At 45.8% G+C, this 27,325-nt stretch overlaps 1 protein-coding gene across 14 annotated transcripts in view; it reads left to right on the forward strand.

Moving 5' to 3' along the window:
* The window catches only part of Mink1 (misshapen like kinase 1), a 52,966-nt gene that overhangs the window by 14,137 nt on the left and 11,504 nt on the right, over positions 1 to 27,325 (forward strand). For 13 of the 14 annotated variants that reach the window (XM_004857290.4, XM_087191688.1, XM_004857289.4 and 10 more), the window contains exons 2-10: positions 19,836 to 19,901; positions 22,284 to 22,340; positions 22,425 to 22,550; positions 24,680 to 24,790; positions 25,092 to 25,182; positions 25,632 to 25,762; positions 26,060 to 26,114; positions 26,268 to 26,346; positions 26,603 to 26,778. In XM_004857290.4, the coding sequence (XP_004857347.1) occupies positions 19,836 to 19,901; positions 22,284 to 22,340; positions 22,425 to 22,550; positions 24,680 to 24,790; positions 25,092 to 25,182; positions 25,632 to 25,762; positions 26,060 to 26,114; positions 26,268 to 26,346; positions 26,603 to 26,778 (892 nt within the window). The remainder of the gene's footprint in view (positions 1 to 19,835; positions 19,902 to 22,283; positions 22,341 to 22,424; positions 22,551 to 24,679; positions 24,791 to 25,091; positions 25,183 to 25,631; positions 25,763 to 26,059; positions 26,115 to 26,267; positions 26,347 to 26,602; positions 26,779 to 27,325) is intronic. The other variant, XM_087191691.1, reaches the window with a different exon arrangement.

The raw sequence follows: 27,325 nt of genomic DNA on the forward strand, positions 1-27,325 counted from the left end.
TGCCAATGAGAGCTGATCCCCCCCCACACACACACCCTAAGGATTAAACTGAGGGCCTTTGCATTGAGCTACATCCATAGCCCTTTCTTTATTTTTTTTATTTTCGAGACAGGGCCTCACTAAATCTCTAATTTACCCAAACTGAGCTCAAGTTTGCAATCCTCCTGCCTCAGCCTCCCACGGTGTTGGGATTACTGGCATATGCTACCACACCCAGTGAGAGCTGATTTCCTCACAACTATATAAATTTGTAGCACTTTATGAATTTCAGAATGTTTTTACATCCATGAATTCTCGTGAGATAGGATTGAGTAGATAAAAGAGGGCATGAGAGGTTAAATGATTTGCCATTTGCCTGAATTACATGAATTACGTGAATCAGAACCATCCCCCAGGTCTTCTGATTCTTGGTTCACTAAAAATACTAACCATTCCCTATCATTGGATCTCGCTAAACTCCTGGCTTCCTTTCTGCTTCAGCTAAGATCTGCCCAAGTTAGCCTCTTATACTTTTGAGCCTTCTGATCGGCTGTCCTCTGAGATGCATCTTTCTTGTGCCTATCCGACCAATCTCAACCTCTTCCAACTTCTTTAATTCTGTTCTCATCTAGGAAGCCTTCCCTTCATCTCTTCCTGCCCTGTTATCTCTTTTGATTTTTGGGTGCTTATCAGTGTTCATGTTTGGGTTTTGCTGACCATATAGGAGTTCCCTCCTTTAAGAAAAAGGCCACTTTCTGTTAAATACTTATTTACCAAGCATAATTATGGGGTGCCAATTCACATGACAGAAATGGATTTATTTTTAATAATTGTCTTTATGTATTTAAGTGAATATTCAAGGGTCATTTTGAAAGGATGGTGATAACCCCAAACTAGTGTTAGAAATCACTGCCTTAAAAAACAAGGAAGATTAGCTGGGTGTGGTGGTACATGCCTGTAATCCCAGCAGGCTGAGGCAGAATTGCTGTGAGTTTGAGGCCAGCCTGGGCTGCATAGTGAGTTCAAGGCAGCCTGAACTACATAGTAAGACTCTGTCTCAACCAAAAAAAAAAAAAGGAAGATTTTTCTAGATGACACATTCTATTTCTACATTCATTCAACAGACAAGTATTGAGTGTGGCTCTGTGTCCAAAAACTTATTAGTCTAGCAGAGGAGAAAGACAAACAGAATCACAAAAAATATACTTGGTGTCGTGAAAGGGACAGTACAGTGTGCTGTGGGAGCAGAGGATACACCTGGGGAGGTGGCGATGTTTATTGGGTTCCAGGGGGCTGGGTATGAAGCATTTAGGTAAAGAGGAGGTGAGGGACAAACTTGGGAGAGTGAAGAGAGACCGAAGGTGAGAAAAAGGGTATGGCACAGTGGAACAGAAAGAAATGTAGAAGCATGCAGAACCAACCCATGCCCCTTCCCTGTCCCCACCAGGAAGGACAAAAGGACCCAAGAGAGGCATGGGTGAGGCTTCAGGTAAACCGTGTCTGGGACAATCAGTATACAGGCTCAGACAGTCACATCTGAGCCTGGAGAAGAATCTCTTTGGCCCACCGATGGCAAGTAGAATCTAGTGGACAAAGCCAAGGCAGGCAGTGGTGTTGGTACCTCAGAAGACTACACAAGTTTGAGTTCCTACTTCATCTTAGACAAACATTTGTCAGACACTTGGTTTTCTCACCTGTGAAATGGGTTAATAATTCCTGCTCAACTCCTCTGCAGGTTTGAGGTGCAACTAGGTAACAGCTGAAAGACTGTGGGTGGTAAAGTACTGTGCAGTTGGATGGTGGCAGCAGACTTGAGGTGATAAAATCATTCTGCTCACCACTGATGGAAACTGATTCTTGTGGAGGAGACAGATACAGACTGCTCTGACGGTTTATAACATTTTAAAAGCTAAGACCTTACTTACTTCGGGTGGGACTTTGGTGAAGGAGGCTTGGGGGAAAACACCACCTTGGCTGCCTAGAAGACTTTGCAAGGAACAGGGAGACTACTAGAAAGACCTTCAGCGGTCTCCAGACAGGGGGCTAGGGGTTGGCCCCTGAGGCCTGCAGCTCTCTATTTTCCCTTAGAAGGCTCTGGAGGCAGACGGAGCCTCAGAAGCAAGCTGTTTATCTTTTTGGTTTTTCAGTTTATTTTTAAATTCCTGACTGTGATGGTATTTATTTTTTCCTTTTCCCTTTTCCCACTTCCCTGGCTCAGCATCAGAAAGGGACCATCTGTCCTTGCCTTGCCTGTGGCCATTTTAGAACCAGCACCAGGCTGCTTGATTTCTGGTCCCCTCTTTTCCTTCTCCCCCTCCCTCCCCTACTGCCTGACTTTCTACTCTGCACACCCTTTCTACTCTAAAACCCCTCATCTAGTTCCCTCTGTGTGTCTGAGTGTCTGCCACCATCTCCTGTAGGCCTCTCCATCTGTGAAGACCTCTAGACGGGTCAAGCTGTCAGCTGAGGGCCCTGTCTGAGGCTGGCAGGTCTGTGGGGAGCTGAAGCATGGAGACAGCCAGACCAGCTTGTGGAAGAAAGGGGAGATCCCCAGCCTCACACTGCAGGCTGGCAGTGTCCTGTGGTCTGTCCATCTGTGTGTGTGTGTGTGTGTGTGTGTGTGTGTGTGTGTGTGTGTGTGTGTGTGTGTGTGTGTGTGTGTGTGTGTGTGTGTGTGGTGCAGGCCCCCTGCCCCACACAATCCATGTGTACCGTGTTTCTGAAGAGAAAGGTATTTATGTTCATGGATGGGTCACGTCCTAACTTGTTTCTGCCTCTGCATGTATCTGTGAGGGAGGGAAGGAGAGATGGAGGGAGAGGGGAGAGAGAGATTGATTCAGATTCAGACATCCTTCTGGCTTAGAGACCTAGGAAGAGTGAGTTATAACCACCCCTCCTTCCTTACATAAATATCTTTCTTGCTTTCCCTCCCCTCTGCTTCTGGAGCCTACTTGATTTCCTCCCTACTGTGCTTCATTCCCATAAAAAAACTTCAAAATACGGATACTTCACAGAGTGGAATAAGAATAGACGGGTCTGATAGAGTTCCAGAACATAAGAGGGAGGACTCAGAGTGGAGAGTATGCTTTATTTATTAGGGGTTTGTGCGTGCGTGTGTGTGTGTGTATGTGTGTGTGTCTGTGTCTGCCTGTCTGTCTGTTTGTTTGAAACAGGGTCTAGTTGTGTAGTCCAGGCTGGCCTTGAACTCGTGGCATTCTCCTGCCTTAGCCCCCAGAGTACTGGGATTACAGGCGTGTGCCACCATGCCCAGCTTGAGAGTCTATTTTAGACATTAAGGAAAACTGGAAAATGAGTCTTTAGAAGGATTTAAGAGTTCAGTTATTACTGGTTGTGGTGGATAATAGGGAATTGATGAGGGTTTCAACCTCCCTTCTGTATTCTCTTCCTTTTCAGTTATTGGCTCAATGAAGAGGTGCTCAAACAAGTCCCTCTCCTCCGTCTACTTCCTTTCTCCCTCAAGAAATAATTAATCTGGGGCCGGGGATTTTAGTTCAGTGGTTCCACTGCCTGCCTTGCAAGCACACCAGAGTTCAATCCCTGGTACCAAAAATAAAAGAAGTAATCTGCCTCATACTTTGGCTTTGGGCCTGCTTTCCACACTGAGCCCTTTGGGGTGGGAATGGTATACTTTCCGAACTGATTTGGTTTGAGAAAGGCAGGTGTCTGGCTCGCTACTTTCCTTTTGGATCTTTGTGGACTAACTGGTATCTCTTCTTGGTTAGGAAGGAGGCAGTGATCTTATGAGACTTTTCCTGCCTGTCCCCCAGCCCGCATACCCACTCCCATTTTCTCTCTCTTATATACACACTCACACTCCTTTCTCACATTCCCTCCTATATTTTTTTCTCTTGTCCACATCCTTTAGGTACTCATATCTAATTGAAGGGTATCTAAGGCTACCCACCTACCCGCTACTTCCTTCCATATTTCTGCCAGTTCTGGGTAAGGCCTGTGTCCTAGAGGACCTTGAATTATTGGGGAAACTTATCTGTCCCTTCCTTCCCTGGTGGTAGCTTCAGAAAATCTCCTATAGAAGGGGTTCAGGGTTAGTAATCTGGTGGGGACTAAGGGATGGTTTTTAAAGCTGCCTTTGCACAGCATTCACTGTTTCAGTACTTGGTTGGTGTTTCTAGGGTGGCTTTGAGGGAGCTGACAAAATTTATGGGAGGTTGAAGGACCCCTCCCCGAGTTGTCCCCTGGTACCACTGCTGCTTTTGCCCCCCTTTTCCTCTTGGTGTGAGCCTTCTAGGTTACAGGAAGAGCTCGGGAAAACAGACTATTGTTTTCATCTGAGAGGAAGGGAGAGCCAGCCTCTCAGCCCTTCCTAGTCCCAGGCTCCTCTGAAATGGTACCAGGTGCTTAGAGGCTCCACACCTGGTAGCCTTGTCCTCCAGGGTGAATTGCTTGCCTGGAACTCTATTATGCTGCCTCTTGTTGGTTCTGTTTTTGTTGTTGTTGTTTTACTTTTTGTTTTTTGAGACAGGGTCTCAATATGTAGTTCAGGCTGGTCTTGAACTCACTGTGTAGCGCAGGCTGGCCTCAAACTCATGGCGATCCTCCTGCCTCAGCCTCCCAAATAATGGGATCACAGGTGTGCACCATCACACCCAGCTGTTGCTTCCATCTTTAAGCCACAAGTCTCCATTCTTTTTCCCTAGTGGTCTGTAGTTTTTTTCCCTTCCCTCCCCAATTTGTGTCTGTCACAGGTTTTCCTGGATTTCTTCTCCTGCGTTGTCCTGTGTGGTTGGTAACAGGAGGTGGCCTGCCCCTGGAAGTATGAGGAGGTCGGACTTCAGCACAGCCTAGGAGGGCACCCCTTTCCCCAGTCTCACAGCTTAGTCTGCCTTGTCCTCCTGTCCTCCCATACCCTGTGGCAGCCCCACCTCATGGCATTATTCCCCTGTTGAATAGGATGGCACCTTGCCTGGGTTTGGGAACAGCAGTGGCTACAGCAGTAGGATCTGCTGAGGAATATCTGAATGAATAATCACTGCTGGGCTTGAAGCACAGGCAAGACCAGTCTCCACTAGGTTTTGTATGTTTTCTTTCCCAAGTACTTCCATCCTTTTCTCTAGGTTTTATGTTTCTAGTTCTTGCTGTCATACTAGCAGCTTCCAGGAATTTCCTAGAAGTCATAATAGACCCAACCAGGTCTGAATTTCTATAATTATAAGACTCACGGGTCAGCAGAAAATAGGGATCAATTTTCCTGTCCTGATTGCTTCTCTGCAATTGCTACACAAGCAGTCTTAGCTTTACTGTGTATTTTAGCCTTTGTGATACCTTCCCAGGATGTTAATTCTCTTCTCTTTGTGATGGTGTCTGACTTTTTTTGTTATTATCTCGCTTTTTGTTGTTGTTGTTTTGGTTTTTTGAGACAGGGTCTTGTTATATTGTTCACGCTGGCCTTGAACTCACTATGTAGCCCAGGCTGTCCTTGAACTCTCTGTGATCCTTCCCCACATCAGTGTCCCGAGTGCTGGGATTATAGGTGTGGAGTACCATGCTTGGCTAATGTTGATGTCAGATTTTTGGACTAGAGCCAGGGTTTACAAAGGTACATGCTTGTAATCCCAGCACTCCAGGTGGCTGAGGAAGGAGGATCTCTGCAAGTTCAAAGCCAGTCTGAAATACATCATGATCCAAGGCCAGCCTGAACTACATAGCAGGACTCTTGTCTCAGAAAAAAGCCAAAAAATGCCGGGGATTTAGCTCAGTGGTTCCTCTGCTTGCCTTGCAACCAAGAGGACCTGAGTTCGATCCCCGGTACCAAAAAAGAAAAAAGCCAAAAATCAAAGTGAAAAAGGGCTGAGAGTATAGCTTAATGGTAGTGCACTTGCCTTAAATGCACAAGGCCCTGGGTTCCATCCCCGTCACCAAATAAATAAACAAAAAGGAAAGGAAGAGGGAGTGAAGGAAAAAAGGAAGGAAGGAAAAAAGAAAAGAGAAAGAAGCTGGGCATGGGGTATATGTCTGCAGTCCCAGCACTTAAGCTAAGGGATAGGATCACAGGTTTGAGTCCTGCATGGGCAATTTAAGTGAATCCCTATCTCAAATTTAGGAAGGAAAAAAAGGAAGAGAGGGAGGAAAGGAGAGAGGCAGGGGAAGGGAAGGGAAAGGAAGGGAAAGAAACCTCTTTAACAGGCCTTTATAAAAGATGCTGGCTGATATTTATAGTTTGCATTTGTTAAAGTACAGTAAAAACAGACTGTACTCAAGAGATATCATCTAGGGCCAGGGATTTAGCTCAGTGGCTCCGGCGCCTGCCTCACAAAGACGAGGTCCCGAGTTTGATCCTGGTACCAAAAAAACAAAAACAAAAGATATCATCTACAGGCAAAATCAACCCAGCAGGAATTACTTTCCTCATTTAGAGATGAGCTACTGGAGTACAAAGGGAAGAGACATAGTATTAGAGGAAGTATTGTAGTGGAATGAGGAAGGGTGTGGTGCAGAGTTCTAGCACAAATCTAAGCCATTTCCAAGACATTTTACCCCAGACCTCACCTGCTGGCCTCATTTTGCCCATTGTATCACATAGACCTTTCATCCAGGATTCCACTGTAATGCCAGATCTCTCCCCCTGCCACCTATCCCCTCCTCAGAACTAGACTTTGCATTAGTAGTCTTGGTACAATTGATGTGTAAATGCTTTTTGGTTTTTTAGGAGGAAATAGCCAAAGCCTTGTTTCTAACCTAATCTTAATCTACCCTACTGCTGTATTTAAGAAATGACTTATTGTGGTTGAGCATGTAGCTCAGGGGTAGAGTACTTGCCCAGCATGTATAAAACTCTGGGTTTAATCCTCAGCTCTGCAAAAAATATAAAAGTAAAAATAAATAACTTACTAGTTTCGAGGAAAGGAAAAGATTAGCTGATTCTAGGTGCTGGACATCAGAGTCAGAGCTGGGCTTGCCATTTCCTCCTTGTTCTTTCTCCACATGTGAGCCATGGGAGGTGTCCAGGGAACCCCTAGAGGGTCAAAGGAGTAGGAAGTAGGAACGAAAGGCCAGTTTGTGCCTGGCTCTCTCTGAGTCAGCTCTAGGGAGCAGGTGTAAGGTGAAGGTGTAAGTGGGTGTCTTGGGAAAAATTCTAGTGCTATGCTTAGTCATCATTCAGTACTTCTCATGACCCCAGTGCTCCGGAGAGAGTTCCTTCAGGAAATTTTGGGCTATAGCCGGGGAGACCAACACACTTGGCAAGAATTAAAGAAGGAGCAGGGATTTAGCTCAGAGGCACTGTGCCTGCCTTGCAAGTGCAAGATCCTGAGTTCTATCCTCGGTATCCCCCCATCCCCCCCAAAAAAGAATTAAAGGAGGCTTTAAGACAGGAACAGTCTGAGGGACACCCATGTCCTTCTGCCCGCTTGTCCACCTCAGCCTGCCTGTTTCCTCTGTACCCACCCAACTTTGTACCTCTTTCTCCCCTTCATCCCTGTATCCTCAGCTTCTTCCAAAAAATTTTCCTTAACCAAGCCTGTCTCTACTTTGCTGTGCCTGTTATTTAAACATTAAACCAAGTGTTTGAGTCCTTCATGTACTCAGAAACATATCTAATACTGAGAGGAAGACAGAGGCATAGAGAGTGGGCAGTGCCTGAGTCATACAAGGGCAACATCATGAAGGAATTGTTTATCACTGGTTATATGCTAATAGTTGAGGCTGGCCTTGAACTCAGTGTGTAGCCAAGGCCAGCCTCAATTCATGGCAGTCCTTCTGCCTCAGCCTCTCAGAGTGCTGGGATTGCAGGAGTGCGCAACCACACTTGGCAAACTCAGCTCTTTTTATGATACCTTGCACAGTCTCTCCACCAACCAAAATTTTTAATCATGCATGGAAACTTAAGCTCTACTGAGAGGAAGAAAGCAGCACAGATGATTCCATGTGCTCATATGCAACAAGGTAGTTTTGCAGTGTGCCACAGAATTCAGAGCATCACAGAAAAGATAACTACTGTTATTTTTCATTCAGGCACCCATACTAGTACCAGTTTGTATGACTCTCATATACTGCGTATAATACCCAGGTAACACGCATGTGGAGATGAGGCGTAATTATGTAAGAAGTGAAATAGCAGTGTGTGGTATGGCTTGTTTGGTTGCAGGAGCCTGATTTGGTTAGGTCAGATAAAGTGATGGTTATAGCATAGACTCTGGAGCCAACCACATGCATTCAGATCCTGGGTCTGCTGCTTAATTGGTGTTTTTACCTTGGGCAAGTCACTAACCTTCAAAGAGCATCAGTTTTCTTATCTGTAAAATGAGGATAATACTGTCTACCTCAAGGAATTATGTGCAGATTAAATTAGTGAATATGGATAAAACTCTTAGCACTGCATCTAAATTATTTTTATTTAAGTCAAGAATCTCTTTGGAGACAGGCCTTGATGGTGCAGGCTTATAATCCTGGCACTCTAGGAGGCTGATGACAGGGGGACTGTACATTTGAGCCCAGCCTGGGTAGTTTAGTGACTTAGTGAACCCTGTCTCAAAGTCAAAAATGGTCTGGGGATGTCATCAATATGAATGCCCTGGGTTTACCCCTCCCTCCATTTCCTTGGACCCTGAGCATCAGAACTATAGCATAGATGGTTTATTGGAACTGGAAGCACCGAGTGTTCTGGATTGATGGTACCAGTGGGGGGCTGCTAGAATCCCTCACTCTCCCACTTTGGTTGCCCTTTCTGCAGTTCTTGTCCCCTTTCCTTCTATATCTGCTTTGATCTCTCCTTAAGTCTGGGCATCTCTGCTCACTAACAGCTTCTGGTTTCCTTTACCTGAAATAATAATGGCATTTTCCATTTTCTGGTTTTTTGTTTGTTTGTTTTTTGTACGGGGGATCAAACTCAGGACCTTGCGCTTGCCAGACAAGCTTGGTGCCACTGAGCTACATCCCCGGCCCCATTTTCTGTTTTCTATCTGGCATCATCCCTATTAGTTGGAATGGTTGAGGGGAAATTTGCCCTAGGTCATCATTTCCAGTCAGATTTAGACTGACTGCCCTTGTAACCTATCTCTAGGACTCTTGCTATGGCAAGAAAGAGAACTAAATGGTTGAAAACACAGTTGCTTAGACTGCAGGAGCTGAGAGCCAGGCAAAACACATTACAGGCCTTGGAGTCAGATTTTTGAGGTCAGATCTTGGCTTCTCCACTGACTAGTCATATGAAACCCTAGGCCAGTGATGGTGAACCTTTTAGAGCTTTCAAACATCAGCTAAGGCATATAGGTTCACCACCACTGCCCTAGGCAAGTCATATAATTGCTCTAAATTTCCTACACCTGTGAGATGAATGCAGCATGAGTACTCACCTCAAAGTTTGTTAATTAATACTTTTAAAGCACTTAGCGGTACCAGGAATGAAGGAGATGCTTTAAAATTACTAGCTAGTATAATTATTAAGGGGAGATGGGGGGTGGCAATAAATGTAATATCACTAGGGATTTAGCTCAGTGGCACCTCCACCTGCCTCGAAAGCGTAAGGTCCGGAGTTGGATCCCTGGTACTGAAAAAAAATGTACTAATAAATGTAATCTCTGAGTAACCCAAGTGGGGAAGATGTCCTAAGGCAGTAAAGATAAGGCCCAGAGAAGGGAACAGAGAAAGGTGCTGGGAAGACTTTCGGTCTACAGCTCAAATCTGTTTTCACAAGGCTTTCCCAGATTCCTGTATTCTCAACTTGGTCCAAGTTTCTTAGCACCCTATACATCTCCATTGCACAGACTGAGCACTGCCATCATTAAATAATCAACTGTAAAAATCAGTTGTTTCGTGTCCACCTCCCCCATCAGAATATAAGCACCAGTATGGCAGGGACTGCCCCATTTTATGAACTGTTCTATTCTTCAATCCTAGTGCAGTTGTTGGCACATGACTTCATGGAGTGTAGACTTGAGTATTTGGAATCATAGTTAGAACTGGCAAGTTTTCTTAGTTTGTCAAAAATGAACCCAGGGAGATAGATCTTTTGCAAATGGGAAGAGGACTGAGGGATAGAAGGAGGGGGAAGGGAGAGAAGGAGAAGGGAATGAAAAAAGAACTGAGATGTTTTATATACATGTACCAACTCCCCAAAAGTTGGTGATCATTATGTACTAAAATATGTACTAATAAAATTTTTTAAAATAAAAATCGAACAACAGCAACAAAAAAATGAACCCGGAGACTTTAAATAACTTGCCGCCCCCCCCCCAACAACAACCTGTTACGAGCAAAGCAAGAATAGAAACCAAAGGGCTGGGGTGGGGGCATGTAGCTCAGTGGCACTGCACCTGCCTTGAAAGCACAAGGTCCTGAGTTCGATCCCTGGTACCAAAAAAAAAGAATAGAAACCAAATTGCCTAACTCTTCATCATATGAGTTACTGTATTTTATTATCTTTTTTGTTTGGTTCAGGATTTTTTCATATGTGTTTGGGCCAAAAGCATCTTAAGAGGCCCCTTCCAAGTTAGTAGAATAGCTTTCTTGGAATGGAAATGGTCATAGAAATGGCCTGACTCACAAGCACAACGTCCTGAGTTCGATCCCAGGTACAAAAAAAAAAAAATGGAAATAGTCATTTCAGTCATAACTTATTGAGCACTATAGTAGATATTCTTAAGGAGATATATATATATATAGATATAGATATATATGGAGATATCTATATCTATATATATATATAGATATAGATATAGATATATAGATATATATATATTTTTTTTTGGTACCGGGGATCGAACTCAGGTCCTTGTGCTTTTGAGGCAGGTGCCAGAACCACAGAGCTAAATCCCTGGCCCAACTTAAGGATATTTTTTTGGTTTTTGGTTTTTGGTTTTTGGTTTTTGGTTTTTGGTACTGGGGATTGAACTCGGGTCCTTGCGCTTGTGCAGCAGGCAGTGAAACCACTGAGCTAAATTCCCGGCCCCTAAGGATATTTTTAATAACAGCTTTATTGAGATATAATTTACATGCCATAAAATGCAGACTTTTGGCCAGTCATGGTGCCGCATGCCTGTAATCCCAGCACTCAGGAGGCTGAGGCAAACTTAAGGCAAACTCAAAGATCCTCTTGAGTTTGAGGCCAGCCTGGACTACATAGCGAGTTCACGACCTGCCTGAGACCCATAGAGAGACCCTGTCTCAAAAAAAAAAAAAAATCCAACCTTTTAAAGTATTTTAAAGTGGTTTTTAGTATAGTTTACAGATTTATGCAACCATTACCACAACCTTAATTTCAGAACATTTTCCCTGGCCCCGAGTGAAACCCAGCATCCATTAGCAGTCACTGTCCATTCCCCTTCTACCCATCCTCTGACAATCATTAGTGTGCTTTCTGTTTGTATAGTTTGTCTCTTCTGGGCATGTCACATGAACAGTCTTACAATATGTGGCTAGGTGGGCCGGGGATTTAGCTCAGTGGTGCCACTGCCTGCTTTGCAAGCGCAAGGTCCTGAGTTCGATCCCTGGTACCAAAAAAAAAAAATTGAAAAAATATGTGGCTAGCTTCTTTTATTAGCATAATATCTTCGAGGTTCCTTCATATTACAGCATCTAGCAACAGTACTGCATTTCTTTTTATTGCCAGCTATGTTTTGTTGTATACATACCACATTTATCCATTCATCAGTTGACAGACATTTGGGTTCTTTGTACTTTTTGGCTTTATGAATAATGCTGCTGTGAACATTCATGTACAGATTTCAGTGTGGACATGTTTGTTCAGTTGTCTTGTGTTTACCTAGGAAAGGAATTACTGAGTCATATGATATTTTATTTTGCGGTAGGTCTTGCTACACAGTTCAGCCTTGCCTTGAACCAGTATGTAGCCCATGCTGACCTTGAACTCACAATGATCCTCAATCCTCCTTGCTTCAGTCTCCCCAGTGCTGGCATCACAGGCATGTGCCACCACACCCAGCTTGGTGGTGTCTTTTTTTGTTTTATTTTGTTTGTACCAGGGATCAAACTCAGGACGTTATGCTTGCCGGGCAGGCACAGCACTGCTGAGCTACATCCCCAGCTCCTGATATTTTTTGAAACACAAAAGTTACTTGTTTTTCTGGCACTAGAGATTAAACCCAAGACTTACAAGCATGCTAGGTAAGTGCTCTACCACTGAGCTACGTCCCGGCCCTTTTTAAAGTTTTGAGACAGGATCTTACTAAATTTCCCAGGGTTGCCTCAAACTTACAATCCACTTGCCTTAGCTTCCCAGGTAGTTGAGATACAAGGTATGCACCATTACACTCAGCTAAAAAAATATTTTTTGAGGCAGGGTCTTACTACCAGGCCATCCTTGAACTTGATATGTAGCTGAGGCCAGCTCTGAATTCATGATCCTCCTGCCTCAACTTCTGAGTGCTGAAATTACCTGTATGCACCACCACACCCCAGTGCACACCTAGATAAATTTTGATAAAGTCCAATTTATCTTATTTTTTTCTTTTTGCTTGTGCTTTTGGTGTCATAATGCATTTTGTTGTGTTGCTGTTGTGTGTGGGTTTTTTTTTTGAGAAAGGGTTTATTTTGGCTTATTGAGTTTTGTATATGGATGATACAAGGTGGGGATCCAACTTTATTCTTTTGTATGTGGATATCCAGTTGTCCCAGTACCATTGAAAGGACTGTTGAATGCTGTTAGCATGATGATTGAAAATCAACTAACCATTAATGTCAGAATTTGTGTTTGAATTCTCAATTGTATTCAGTTGGTTTATATATATCATATGTTGGTACCACGCTTTTTTTTTTTAAGACAAGAATTCACCATGTAGTTCAGGAAGGTCTTGAACTCACTATGTAGCCCAGGCTGGTCTCAAACTTGAAATCCACCTGCCTCAGCCTCCTGAATGGTGGGATTTACAGGCATGCACCACTACAATCAGCCAACAGTGTCTTGGTTATTGTAGTTTACAAGTTTTGAAATTGAGAAGTGTGAATCCTTCAGCTTTGTTCTTTGCTTTCAGAATTGTTTATTCTGATTCCTTTGTATTTCTCAAAGATTTTTAGGATAAGCTGGTCACTTTCTGGAAAATAAATGCCAGCTACGATTTTGATAGAATTGCACTGAATTTGTAGATCTTAATAACAATATTAATTCTTCTGTTTTATGAACATAGGATATCTTTCACTTAGTTTTTTAATTTCTTTCAACATTATTTTATAGTTTTTAGTGTGTTAAATCTGACATTTCTTTGATTAAACTTATTTTTATGATATTGTGAATGGAATTGTTTTAGTTCACTTTTGGATTATTTATTATAGAAATACAGTTGATTTTTGTATATTGATCTTGTATTCTGCAACCTTGCTGAACTTCCTAGGTCTAATAGGTTTTTAGTGCATTGCTTAGGATTTTCTATATACAATATCCTGTTATCTGTACATAGAGATAGAAAACCTTCTTTTCTAACCCTGATGACTTTTATTTCTTTTTCTTATCTAAGTGCTCTGGCTAGAACCTCTAGTATATGTTCAATAGAAGTACGAAGAGTAGACATCCTTGCCTTATTCTTAGAGTAATATTTTTTTGGCATCAGGGATTCAACTAGGGACCTTGCGCTTGTGAGGCAGGCGGTGGAACCACTGAACTAAATCCGCGCACAGCCCACTTAGAGTAATTTTAAAAATCTGTCTTCTTGGTCTTGTTGAGAAACTTAAACTTCACGAGGGGGATGAGATTAATATGTAAAATTAAGGTTGAAATTCATGGGTGGGATAGCTTGTGGCAAACTAGTGTAGCTAAGAGAGATTTCCTGGAAAAAACTAGAGATTTAAGTAGGCTGACAAGACAGGCAAATCATCTTTAAGCAAGGTCACATAAATGTAGAAAAAATAGGCAGGAGTTGTTTGCCTTGGAAGACAGTGTGGTAGAGGTGCTAGAGAGTGATAGGAGAGAACAGTAGTTGGACACCCAGAGTGAAGCTGGTTACACACCACTCTCTGGCTGCCACTTCACATAGGTCCCTGCTGTTCCTGATTCTTCTACACCTTCCTCTCATTCACTAGTAACTCTAAGGCAGTGTTTCTCTTAGGAATCCTCTACATTAGAACAGACGATATCTTGTACATTCTTCCTCCTCACTCTAGACCTATGGAATCTCTGGAAACAGATCCTAGGAGTCTACTTCCCAGATGATTCTTATGGGTCATGTACTTTGAGAACCACTGCCGCAAAGCACCCTTTGTAACATCTGTTCCAGGCTTTCCACTCTTGATTTTTAGGAGGTGATCTTTCTTCCAGTGTAACTAGCATAGACCCGGGTGTGGTACAAACCTGTAATCCCAGCACTTGGGAGGCTGAGGCAGGAGAATCGTCTTGAGTTCGAGGTCTTGAGTTCGAGTTCGAGGCCATCCTGGGGTACATAGTGAGTTTTCAAGGCCAGCCTGGATTACATAGCAAGATCCTGTCTCAAAAAATACCAAAACAAACAAATAAATTACCGTCAAGGTCACTGGGTATTTATTTAGCTCCCACATCTTCTTTCCCCTTGATCTCAACAGACCACTGTCTCTTCACATCTCATCTCATCCTGTCTTCTCTTGCCTGTCAAGATTTACCCCTGCCCTGGTTTTTATCTCTTCCTAATTTCTGGCAGCTGGCTGGGCAAGAACCAAACTGCTAAGAAGAGAACAGAGCTTGAGTATCATGGGAAATATCTGGAGAATGCCTACAGCTGCACATTACAGAGGTGTGCCAGGGCCAGTTAGGACTGCCCAGGGGCTGCCCAGGAGAACAGCCTCTCCCTTTGGAGGCTTCTCACTTTGGAAGGTGACGAGGAACATAGACAGCCACAGTATTTGAAAGGCTGCATTTGTAGCCTAATCAATGCATAAACCAAATCGGAACTATGTTATATGTCCCTGGACATTCTGAATCCTTGAGTATGTATGAAAGAGAAATAGGCACTATTTTATTTTCCACTGAAAACTGTTGGAAAATATTTATATACTGTGGAATAAAGCATACATACATATACCTGGCCTGGGAGTGCTGCTCAATGGCAAAGTGTTTGCCTAGAGTGCTTGAGGCCATGGGTTGATCTCCAGGACAACTAAATCAAAACAAAACAAAACATGCATATATACACACACACAACATATCTATATTTTTGGTTTTGTTTAATTTTTTGAGAAAAGGTCTTGCTATGTAGTCCAGGCTGGCTTTGAACTCAGCAGTCCTCTTGCATCAGCCTCCCTAGTGCTGGGATTACAGGTGTGTGTGTGCTACCATACCTGGCCACATATATATTATTAAAAAATCAATTCCTAGATGGGCATGGTGATTCACACCTATAATCCCAGCACTTGGGAGGCTGAGGCAGGAAGATCCCTGCAAGTTCGAGGCCAGCCTGGGCTACATAGTGAGACCTTGTCTCAAATAAACCAAAAAGTAAACAAACAAAAAGGAATTCCTCTGTCATCTTCCCTTTTGGCTTCTTCCTTCCTGCACGCATGAGATATCTTCCCAGTTGTTTGTTTTGTTTTGTTTAAGACAAGTTCTCACTATATAGTTCAGGTTGGCATTAATCTCACTATGCCCAGACTGGCCTGGAATTTACTGTGATCCTCCTGCCTCAGCCTCCAGCTGGTATCAGAGGCTGTGTCACCACGCCCAGCTTATCTTCCTAATTTAGAAAACCCTCTCCTCTGCTCCCTGCTGCCACCTCTAAGCATTATTTGATTTCTTCTCAAAGTTAGACTTCTCTAGAGAGGGTGCTGCCCCTGCAATCCTTACTTCCTCATCACTCCCACCTTCTCTAGCCCTGTTTTCTGCCCTCTGTTCTCACAGCTGCAGTTCCCACAAAGGTTCCCAGTGGTTCCCTAGGGCCCCAGCCTGGGATATTTTTTCAGTGCCTTCTGACCACTCTGTAACACTTGAGATCATCAGCACCCTGTCTTCCCCCGGAACACCTCCCCGGCTGTTCCTTAGAGGCCAGCCATAGCTCTTGTATTCTGCCTTCGCCATGCTACCTCCACATCTGTTCTGGGTCTGGCACCCTCACACTCATGAATGCCTTTACAACTCTGTCTCCAGATCCTCTTTCTCAAGGGCCTGATACACATGTTCTCCAGGCCTCCTCTCATCTCAAACTCAGCGTCCAAACCAAAATACTGTCCCTTATCACGGTAGGGCTCTCTCTACTCTTCTTTCCCCCCGCCCTTTCTCTCTTTTTCCCCCTCTGAGGCTCCAGTCTTCTTCATTTCTATCCCTATGGAAATGCACCCAGCCTCAAAGTCCATTTTGAGGCAAGGACTTGTTAGGTGCCCAAGCTGGGCTCTGATTTGTAGCCTTTCTGCCCAAGCTTCCCAGAGTGCTGGAATTACAGAGGTGAGCCACCAAGCCTGGCAAAGTAGATTCTATCTGATCCAACTTCCTCTCAGTTTTCGGGAAAAGAAACAAGGCCCCAAACAAATGCTTGCTCAGGGACACATGGCTGATATCCAAGTTCTCACTAGAAAGCCACACTTCAGTGCTTTTCACTTTCATAGTGTGTCTGTGTGACGCACAGTCATATACTGCTACATGTCCATATGTGATTTTTGGTTTTTGGGTTTTGAGGGGGTTTTTTGTTTGTTTTTTGAGACGGCCTCACTATGCAGTTCAGGTTTCAGGTTGGCCTTGAACTCTTTGGCAGTTCTCTTGCCTCAGCCTCCTGAGTGCTAGGATTACAGGCATGCACCACTAAACCTGACTCATGTCCATATTTGGATACTTGGCCTATCTTCTTTCTCATACATGGTTGAGCTCCCATTGTGCCTAATTCAGTAGTTGCCACCTAGTTAGTACTGAATTAATATTTAATGGTGAATGAAAATAAGGTCACATTACCAATTTTTCCAGATTAGGGCCTAGCCTAGTATAAGCAACTGTATACACTCAAAATATTTCTTAGTTGGTTAATGATGGAACATCCCATAAATATAGGGCTGAGGTGCCCCAACCCTCTCCTAGCAGTGGGGAGCTGTGTGGGTTTTGGAGCAAAAGAGCAAAATTAGGAGAGCATGTGTTCGGAGGGTTAGATCTGTCAGGGGCAGCAGAAGGGAGATGTGGGAAGGCAGGAGCACCAAGAGGGAGGATAGAAGGGATGGGTCTGAGGTGCCAGCTGTAGGAATTGAGACTAAACCAGGAACATTTGAAAAGAAAAAGGACAGGGTGAGTGTGGTGTAGAGGAGAGAGGAAGAGCTACAGGCATGATGCAAAGGCTGGGTTTTGATGGAGAAAATGTGTTGCTGTTGAAAAGCAGCCTCTGAGGAGCATCTGTGGAGGGACTGAGGTGCGGGGACCAGCGCTTATGTGATCTCGGTGGATTCTCTGAATCACTGTCTCGAGTAAGCAAGGTCAGGAAGCAGGCTTGAAATCCATTAAATGTTACTGTATGAACCCTGTCTCTGGCCTCAGAGATTATTTCATGCCTCAGTGCCTCCTAAACATAGAAGGAAACAAATTGGGAGTTTGGATTATAAAATTAAAATCACGACTATTAAGTCTGCCTCCCTGCACTGCAGAAAGAACTAAAGTTAGATTCAAGAAAGGACTTCCCAACAGTGAGTGTTACAAGGTTGAAGAACAGATGAGCTCATCTCTTAGGAGATGCTTTTTTTTTTTTTTTTTTTGTACTGGGGATCGAACTGGGGTCCTTGCGCTTGCGCAGCGGGCGGCGAAACCACTGAGCTAAATCCCCAGCCCTCTTAGGAGACCTTTAGGGAACTGTGTCCTCTTCAAGCCTCTTGAGTCTAGAATTGCAAGTGATAAGACTTCGTCCAGGTTCCTTGCAGCTCTCAGGTTCACACAAACATCTCATTCACCCTACATCATCCTGCAGTGACAGTGCCTTCCTTTCTTGTGAACCCTAATGACTTTTCAGCTCTATTAAAGTTTTTGTTGGGTCCCTGGGATTTAGCTCAGTGGTTCTGCCTCCTGCCTCGCAAGCGCAAGGTCCCGAGTTCGATCCCTGGTACCAAAATAAGTTTTGTTGTTGTTGCAGTACTGAGAATTGAACCCAGGGCTTTTACACTGAGCTACATCCCCAGCCCTTATTTATTTTGAGACAGGATCTCACTAAGTTGTTAAGTTGCCCAGGCTGGGATTGAATTTATGATCCTCCTACCTCAGACTCCTGAAGTGATCACTTGCACCACAGATTTGCACCACCACACCTGGCATCTGTTCAGCCGGGGTGAAATAATTGAATATAGACCATGAAGTTCTGGGTCTGGCCAGCCTAGGCTCCGTGAAAGCATGTAGAAGGAGACCCTCTCTGATTCTCAGGCAGATTGGGTGTGTTCTCTCAGACTGCTGAGTGTCAGGCCTGGGCTAGCTGCTGGCATACAGTCACAGTGCATCGTCATACATTCTACGATAGGGCCAGTCCAGGGAGCCAAGCTTCTTCTCTGAGAAAATGGACAAAGGGCACAAGTAGGACATTCTTTAAAAGCCTCAGCCATGGGCCAGGCATTTAGCTCAGTGGTTTTGCCACCTGCTGCACAAGTGCAAGGACCCGAGTTCAATCCCCAGTCCCCAAAAAAGAAAAAAAGCCTCAGCCAGCTATAGTGATGCATATCTGTTAATCCCAGCTATTCGGAAGGCTGAGGAAGGGCTGGGGATGTGGCTCAGTGGGAGAGTACTTGGTATGTGTGAGGACCTAGGTTCCATCCCCATTACCCAGGGCTGGGGGTCTCTCCTGGTCTTCACCATGCTCAAGTCGTATTGCATGTGCATATTACCTCAATACATGACATGTGTTTGGGGCTTGTTTGTGGATTTTGTGTGTGTACTTTCAGAAATCTCATAATTGGTTTTCAAAAACAGGGAGAAGAGTTCTACATTCGGTACTGTTAGGATGATGAGCACAGAGGCCAAGTGTTGCCTGGGAAGTTTTTCCCCAAATGCCCTCCCTCCCTTCCCCTCCCCTCCCCTCTTCTCTCTCTCTCAAAGACATAGGCCTGCAGGGAGGGTGTAGATGGCCTTGGGACAGGATGGCAGCTGTGCTGCTGTGCCCCTGAGGCCAGGTGCCCTGCATAGGCCAGGCAGGAGAGTGAGCCTCTTGAGAGGTTTTGTTTAGCCCTTGGTCCCTCTCCTCCTAGCACTGCTTAGCTCAGAAAAGGAGACACAGAGAATTCTTCCTGCTCATCTGCCTTGCCCAGAAGCCTTTTCTCACTGTCACCTGCTCTCTCCTAACCTGAAGGTTCCTTCACCTGCCCCTGAATGCCTCAAACTGTGACCCAGAAGCCCTTGTGCCAGGAAAACTAGAGAGGGGAGAAAAAGGACCAAAGGAGAGTGGCTCCCTGCTGGCCCTGCCACCCTGTTAACTTTGCTTCTCCTTGCCTTTAAAATAAAAATGATAATGACGATAATTAACTTTTATTGAGGACACACTGCTAGGCTCCATCTTAGCATTTTATGGGCATTACCTCACTTGAAGTGTATACCAGTTTCAGAGGTGGGTCCTCAGGCATCCTCATTTTCAGATGAGAATTCAGACACAGAACTTTTGTTTTTTGTTTTGTTTCTTTTCTTGGTACTGGGGATCGAACTTGGGTCCTTGCCACTGAGCTAAATCCCCAGCCCTCAGACACAGAGCTTTTGAAGTGGGCAGCACATTTTTTTTGAAAACCATCTGGGCTCTTGACTTCTATGTTGTCCCTCCTTCTGACTTTTCCCATGAAATATTAACTCTGAACCATCCAGAGAAAGGGCAGCTGGCCATCAGGGTTCCCTTGCAAACCTCCTGGTAATGTCCTCCTACACCCTCCTATCCTGACCAAAGACTTCATCTCCCCTCTGGTGTCATCATCTTTTCTTGAAGTGCTGACACCTTGCTCTTTTTGTGTCTTCCATTCCTTTCCCTCAGGACCCTGCTGGGATCTTTGAGCTGGTGGAGGTGGTTGGCAATGGAACCTACGGACAGGTGTACAAGGTGAGACTAATGGTACAGAAGTATGACCTCCATGTCTGTAGTGCTCTCTTGAGAAGAAGGGACAGAAGCAGGTTCCATCCAGGTCTGGAGATTTGAGGGGGCCTACAAGAGATTATAGAGACTGAAATCCCTCTTGGAAAGGGGCTGAGGATATATCTCAGTGGTAGAGCACTTGCTTAGCATGCTTAAGGCCCCAGTTTCATCCTCAGGACCACAAGGGGTGGGGGAGGAAAGGAGAAGGAGAGAAAGGATGAACCTGAGAGAAGAGAGCAAAGGGAGCAACTAGAAGGTGACATTTGGCTGGCTTCTGCCTTTTGAATGTAGACCTAGTCCTGGGTGTGGCAGGAACCAGTCTACACCTGGGTGGCTGTGGGACAGGAAGTAGGCAGAACCACCAGGGCTGTGGGAAGTTTATGGGGATGTGGCTGTCAGATCCCATCTACGAATTCAAGAGCTCTGAGTGTGGGTTTTGCTCCTCTCAGGATTTAGGATTGGTGGCCTTTACAGGTAGCCTCCCACAGAGGGAAGTGGCTTTCTTGACCTCCTGAGCTGCCTGTAACAGAGCTGAAGCCAGAGCTCAGGGCTTCTGCTTTGTTTGTTTGTTTGTTTGTTTTTTGAGACAGGCTCTTGCTATGTAGTTCAGGCTGGCCTGGCCTTGAACTCACTATGAACCCCAGGCTGGCCTCAAACTCACTGCAGTCCTCCTGCCTCAGCCTCCCAAGTGCTGGGATTATTGGTATGTTCCACCACGCTCAGCAGGCCTTCTGCTTTTGAGGCTGCCTGTCTCCCCACAAAAGTGGTGTTCTCTTGGCCACTGATTGTAGCTTTTAACCTGGCCAGCCCAGCTCTCTCACATAGCCTGACCGCTGCTCCTGTGCTGGAGACTCATTAAAACACATAGCCTGCCTCTGTCTCCAGACTCAGCACTTGGTATTTTCATAAGTCCCCTCTGTTTCCTGGATCACTGGGACCACATGCCTTTCTCCTATCCTTTCCTTGTAAGCTTTGGGGAAACAGCCACCCCCTATATTTTGCCTAGTTGTTGCCGTGGAAATAGCAGCACTGTGTGCTTCTGCTTCTGTAGGCTTGGGGTCTTGAATGGCTGCTGAGGACAAAAATAAATGAGAGTCTGCTTCCCCCTACCCTGTGCTTCCTAGGAAGCCTTGGACTGGGCTGTTCAAGCCTCTGATGGTTCCTTCTAGGGATTTCAGAAGGATGGTAGGAGAGGATAGGGAATGACTAGGGCACAGTAAAGTTTTATAAGTGAGTCATGGTGACACACGCCTGTGATCCCAGCACTCGGAAGGCTGAGGCAGGAGGATTGCCACAAGTTCAAGGCCAGCCTGAACTACATAGCAGACCCCGTCTCAAAAATATAAACAAGCAACAACAACAAAAAATTACAACAAAAAAGAAGAGGAAGTTTCCTCCCATAAGTCTGGTGACAAGGCATTGGCATATGTCAGCTAGCCCCTCTGTTCCCCAGGTTCCCTAATACCTCTCCTGTGTCTCTATTCTTTCCCTGTTGACAACAATAAAAAAGCCTTAGGGGGTATGATTGATCCTCGGAGAGGCTTCCTGTGTAGAGTGGGTTGGCCAGGAAAGTGTGCATTTTGTTTTGCATAAGCAAAGTCCCTTTTTCCCTAGGTACCTCCATTAGGATGGAGAAGTATCTTTCACTCCCAACTCTAATTTTCAATCTAGGGAGGCTAAGAAAGAACATAAATATGTGTCAGTTGTGTCCCTTGGTTTCTTTTCCTTTATTTTTTCTATGAGACAAGGTCTTGCTATGTAGTTCAGGCTGGTCTTGAACTCACTATTTAGTCCCAGGTTGACCTCGAACTCGAGGTGATCTTCCTGCCTTAGCCTCCGGAATGCTGGGATCACAGGTGTGCACCACCACGCCTGAAGGTCCCTTGGGTTTTTAATAGGAGACTCTTCATTGTTGTTGAGCTTCATTTTTACAGCTTAGAAGTGCAGTCTAGGTAATTTGTCTTTTAACCACAATGACTTGGGAATTCTTTTCCCTCTATCTATTCCTGTAACCAACATTTGGACTAAGTTGTCTAGCCACAACAAGAGGCACATTCTAAAGTAGAAAATGGCTGAATAAGGGACCGGGGATTTAGCTCAGTGGTTTCGCCGCCTGCTGCGCAAGCCCAAGAACCAGAGTTCAATCCCCGGTACCCCCCCCCCCCAAAAAAAAGGGAAAATGGCTGAATGGCTGGGCATGGTGGTGTATGTGTAATTCCAGCACTCGGGAGGCTGAGTTAGAAGGATCACTGCAAGTTGGAGGCCAGCTTGGACTACATAGCCTTCTCTAGTACTCTGTTCCCTGAGCATAGACCCAGATCCCTTCATACTCCTCTTACTGTCCCACAGGGTCGGCATGTCAAGACTGGGCAGCTGGCTGCCATCAAGGTCATGGATGTCACGGAGGTAAGGAGTGGAGCCCAGCATGGGGAGGGCTGGGTATCAAGAGAGAGTTGTGGGAGTCTCAAGGCTCATCTCCCATTCTGCTAGGACGAGGAGGAAGAGATCAAGCAGGAGATCAACATGTTGAAAAAGTATTCTCACCACCGCAACATTGCCACCTACTATGGGGCCTTCATCAAGAAGAGCCCCCCTGGGAATGATGACCAGCTCTGGGTGAGAAATAACTCCCACCTGCCCCTTCCTTCCACACTTCCTGCCTCCAGGCTGCTGATGTGGAACTCAGAGTCACTGCCGAGTATCTCTTCCTGCCAGCTCGCCCTTCAGTGTACACAGCCTCTCCTGTCTCTGGGTCCAGAGGTATCTCATGACTCACGACTCCAGTCCTGTACACACATTACAGCCTCTAGTCCTCTTGCGTGTTCGGTGACAGGGTTCCTGGTGTTTGCCCCCACCTTTACTCCACCAGTCTGATAGATGCTTCATAAACAGTGGACAAAAGAGTACTGGTTAGGGCTGGAAGGCATCACAGGGAGCTTCACCCATCAGTTCTCCTACTTTTGAGCACAGTTCCTAGAGAGGCACAGAATCAACATCTTTGTGGCAAAGGACAGGACTGTCTGGCAGTGCACAGACCTTCTAAATGATTATTTATTTACTTTTATTTGCATTTATTTTATGCTTAATTTATTCCTGCGCCGTAAGTTTTTATTTCTTCAGTTTCTTCTGGAATATCTTTTTTTCCTGTCCAACTTCCTCCTCTGGTTTAGGAACAGTTTGTTCCTTTTCAGTAAGGGTTATCTCACTGTGGTAGGGGAGCTCTGTAAGTACAGTGGCACATCTTGGGTGCTTTGTTCACCTGGAAATGTTCGATGACCAGGAAATCTACATTTAAACCCTTAAGTTTGGCATCACTTTCTGCATTTTTAAGCATGTGCAGCAAAAATTCAGCACTCTTTTTGGGCCACCGACCCTGTGTCCAGCCCCACTGTTTGGCCTGGGGATACCTATCAGTTCCACATTATAATGCTGGAATGGCACACATTCTTTAATGTGACATCCTTCAGATACTTGGTGGCCTTTCAGATATGCATACCCTTGATGGCCTGGGCAGTTCCACAGGTATTCTTAAAGTGAACACAAAGATGTGGGCCCCTTGATTTGCATGATTTTGTGAGTGTTTCTAGATCATCAAGAGAGTAGGGAGCCCTTTTTTTTTTTTTGGTACTGGGGATCGAACTCAGGATCTTGTGCTTGCAAGGCAGGTGTCAGCACCACTAAGCTAAATCCCCAGCCCCTGGAAATTTGGAACTCATGCCAGGTCTCCCTTCCTTCCTAGCAGTCAGCCAGACAAGTACTTAGTAAGCACCTTCTATATGCCCTGTGCAGATAAGCATGAACCATGGTTTTCTGGGGATGCATGCACACAAAGAAAGGTAACTGGTAGGTTTACCTGCCAGGTGTATGTAGTAGGAGAGCATTGACAACTCGTGGTTAGGTACTAGTGGCCAGCTGCCTTCTTCTGAACCTGTTGAGCAGCATCTCCTACTACTGTGCCTTGCTGGCCCACTGGCAGGCTCAGATTTGGGATACATGCGAATTATTTTTACTTAATATCAAATATATGTGTTCCATCCAGTCCTTTTCTACATTGCATATAGCTTCTAGTAAAAATTCTTGGACAGGAAGTGTCTTCCTAGATTCTCTTTGGCACATCTCTGGGGTAATCCAGTAGATCTGGAGAATCACTGATTCTCAGCCCCATTCTTGCCTCTGAGTCAGGGATGGTAAATGTTTTCTGTGAAAGGCAAGACAGTAAGTAAATATTTTAGGCGTTTAGGTAACTAAAATTTGAATAATTTTCATGTGCCATTAAATACAATTCTTCTTCCTCTTATCCATTAAAAATTGTAAAAACCATTCTTAGTTGAATGCTATACAAAACCAGGTCTTGAACCAGTCATATAGTTTGGAAAGTCCTGCTCCAGAGCAATAATTCTTAACCATTTTGAGGTTGGGGTCCCAGAGCAAATTTGATAAAAGCATTGGACTCTTCCTCAAGGAAAATGCACATATCTACATCATTGTATTGAAGATTTCAAAGATTCCTTTGACTTTTACTCTGAACCCAGCCCCACCTTGTCAGCTCCTTTCCAGCTATGTTCATTTTCCTTTCTGTCCTGATCTCAGGAAGTCCTGAGGCCTTGGTGAGGGGTCATGGGGCTCCTGCTGTCCAGCTCAGGCCAGTTTTGGCCCCAAGGCCTTTGGTCCCCCAGGCATCTGGCAGTGGGTAGAAGACTTACCTGATCAATACTTTCCCTTATATTGCCTTCCTGGGATCATAGCTGGTGATGGAGTTCTGTGGTGCTGGTTCAGTGACCGACCTGGTAAAGAACACAAAAGGGAATGCTCTGAAGGAGGACTGCATTGCCTACATCTGCAGGGAGATTCTCAGGGTGAGCTTGAGCCCCCCACCCTTCATCCCAGAGCTGCTCCATGGACATAGATTCTCAGGCTATTGGAGACAAGTCCCTGTCTCCAAGCTCTATCACTCTTCCACCTATATATATAGTTCAGCTCCTAAGCCTTACTGGGAGCCACTGCTGTAAGGAAGCTCCCCCCAGAACAGCTCAGCCTGTACTTGGGCTCTAGGTGGGGAGGGTCCCCACCTTCAGCCCAGCCCTCAACCCTCCTCCACCTCAGTCCTTCCCATCTAGTCTAACACTATAGCTGATTTTCTCCCTTCTGCTGTCCCAGGGATTGGCTCATCTCCATGCCCATAAAGTGATCCACCGAGACATCAAGGGACAGAATGTGCTACTAACAGAGAATGCTGAGGTCAAGCTAGGTGCGTTGGTTCTGTCTGAGGCCCTTTCACCTCTAGGACAGAGCATGGGGACCCCTTTTCCTTCTGCAACTAAGTCCAATCGCCTGAGTGCTGGGTAGGCCCACTCCCTCCCCTCCCATCTCCTGCCCTGTGATGTCTCCCTCTTGCCTCCTCTGAAAAATCCTGGAGGAGCTCCTTATCTGCCATCTATTGGGCTCCAGGTGCTGTGCATCCCTTGGAGGGAAATGGGACACCAGTGATCCCTGCTGCTTGGGATGCTGACCCTTGATCCCCAGGAGGCAGGAAGACTGGGTCAGGTTCTTCAGAATCCTGATGGGTGGAAGAGTGTACTGAGGTTGTCTAGATAGAGACAGGGCCTCAGCTACCTTAAGTGAGGCACACACGGGCATGTAGGGAAGTGAGACAAGCAGAAGGGGCTCCTGTGGTGACCCCTTTCCCATGTCTCACAGTGGATTTTGGGGTGAGTGCTCAGCTGGACCGCACTGTGGGCAGACGGAACACATTTATTGGGACCCCATACTGGATGGCTCCAGAGGTCATCGCCTGTGACGAGAACCCTGATGCCACCTACGATTACAGAGTATGGAGTGGGAGGGTGGGAGCAGGGGGAGAAAATGAGATGGGGATGATGGGTAGGTTAAAAGTTTGGTCTCATGAGCAGGCTGGGGAACAAAATGAAGATATGGTGACATGTCACCAGTGAGGGGTTGAGAACATTTTTATGGTACGAAAAGTAAGGTTGGGAAGATGACTTGGAAGAGAAAGGGCCTCAGGAAGGTGTGTAGACCCTGAAGTGCTGGGAATGGTGAATGAAGAGAGGTTACTGGGCAGAATTACCAAAAATACTCACCTGTCCCTTTTTCTCTTTCCTCCTTAGAGTGACATTTGGTCTTTAGGAATCACAGCCATTGAGATGGCAGAGGGAGCCCCCCGTAAGTGCTGAGTTTTCCCTGGGTAGGATGGAAGAGAAAGGAGACCCAGAGTGTGGCTGTGGGGAAGGGTGGTTCTGGGGAAGGGTGGTTCTGGGAGGTCACCTTGAGGAGAAATTCTTTGATGAAAGGGACTGTGTGTCTTCTGTGTCCCAGCTCTGTGTGACATGCACCCCATGCGAGCCCTCTTCCTTATCCCTCGGAACCCTCCACCCAGGCTCAAGTCCAAGAAATGGTAGGTCTTTGAGGGTTCGGAGTCTGAGAATGAAGGTCCTTGGCAGGGCCACCCCGCCCCAGCCCTGTTCTGTGTTCTGGCTTGGATCTGCACTATGGAAGAGGAGGGGGGTAGCAGGTGGCAACTGGGGTCAGTACATGGAAAAGCCAGGAGGGAGGTCTAGCTGGCTTTTGGATCCATGGTCTGCCTTCTTCCTCTGGTGACCCCTCTCCTTTCCAAGGGGGGCCCTGCCAGTGTGAGCCTCCACTGTTTCCAGGTCTAAGAAGTTCATCGACTTCATTGACACATGTCTCATCAAGACTTACCTGAGCCGCCCGCCAACCGAGCAGCTACTGAAGTTTCCCTTCATCCGAGACCAGCCCACAGAGCGGCAGGTCCGTATCCAGCTCAAGGACCACATTGACCGGTCCCGGAAGAAGCGGGGTGAGAAAGGTCAGTAGGCATCAGGAGACGGTGGGTCTTAGGAGACCCGTCAGCACCTCAGTCCTTTGTTCCATTTCAGCCCTGTCTCCTCTGGTCTCCCCTTCATGTTCTCCTCCCAGGACCCAGCTCTCCCTATCAAAGGAGATCTCTTTTCCCAGACTTTCAGCCCTGGAGTTTTGTTTTGTTTTGGTTTTGGTACTGGGGATCGAACTTGGGACCTTGCGCTTTCGAGGCGGGGGGTGGGTGGGGGGGTGGCGGAACCAGTGAGCTAAATCCCCGGCCCTTCCCTGGAGTTTTTATCACCAAATCTGAGTCAGCTTCCCAAATGAGGGTCACCCTTCCCCGTCCCTTGAAAGCCTCATATTGAGTGTGTGCGCCTGTGAGTGCATGTGCACATCTGCCTATCCTGCCTCCTATGGGATCTCGGCCCCACCTCTTCTAGGCCAAACCTGAGATCCACTGTCTTCCCATCAATCTAGGGAGACAGGTGGATCCTCGTGCTCAGTCATCCAGACAGACCTTATTGATTGTCCTCATCCAAGGTTTCCCTAGCCCA

Source organism: Heterocephalus glaber, unplaced genomic scaffold (assembly GCF_053883595.1).
Source record: "Heterocephalus glaber isolate CG9 unplaced genomic scaffold, H.glaber_assembly_v1.0 deba00001564, whole genome shotgun sequence".
Lineage (NCBI taxonomy): Eukaryota > Metazoa > Chordata > Mammalia > Rodentia > Bathyergidae > Heterocephalus > Heterocephalus glaber.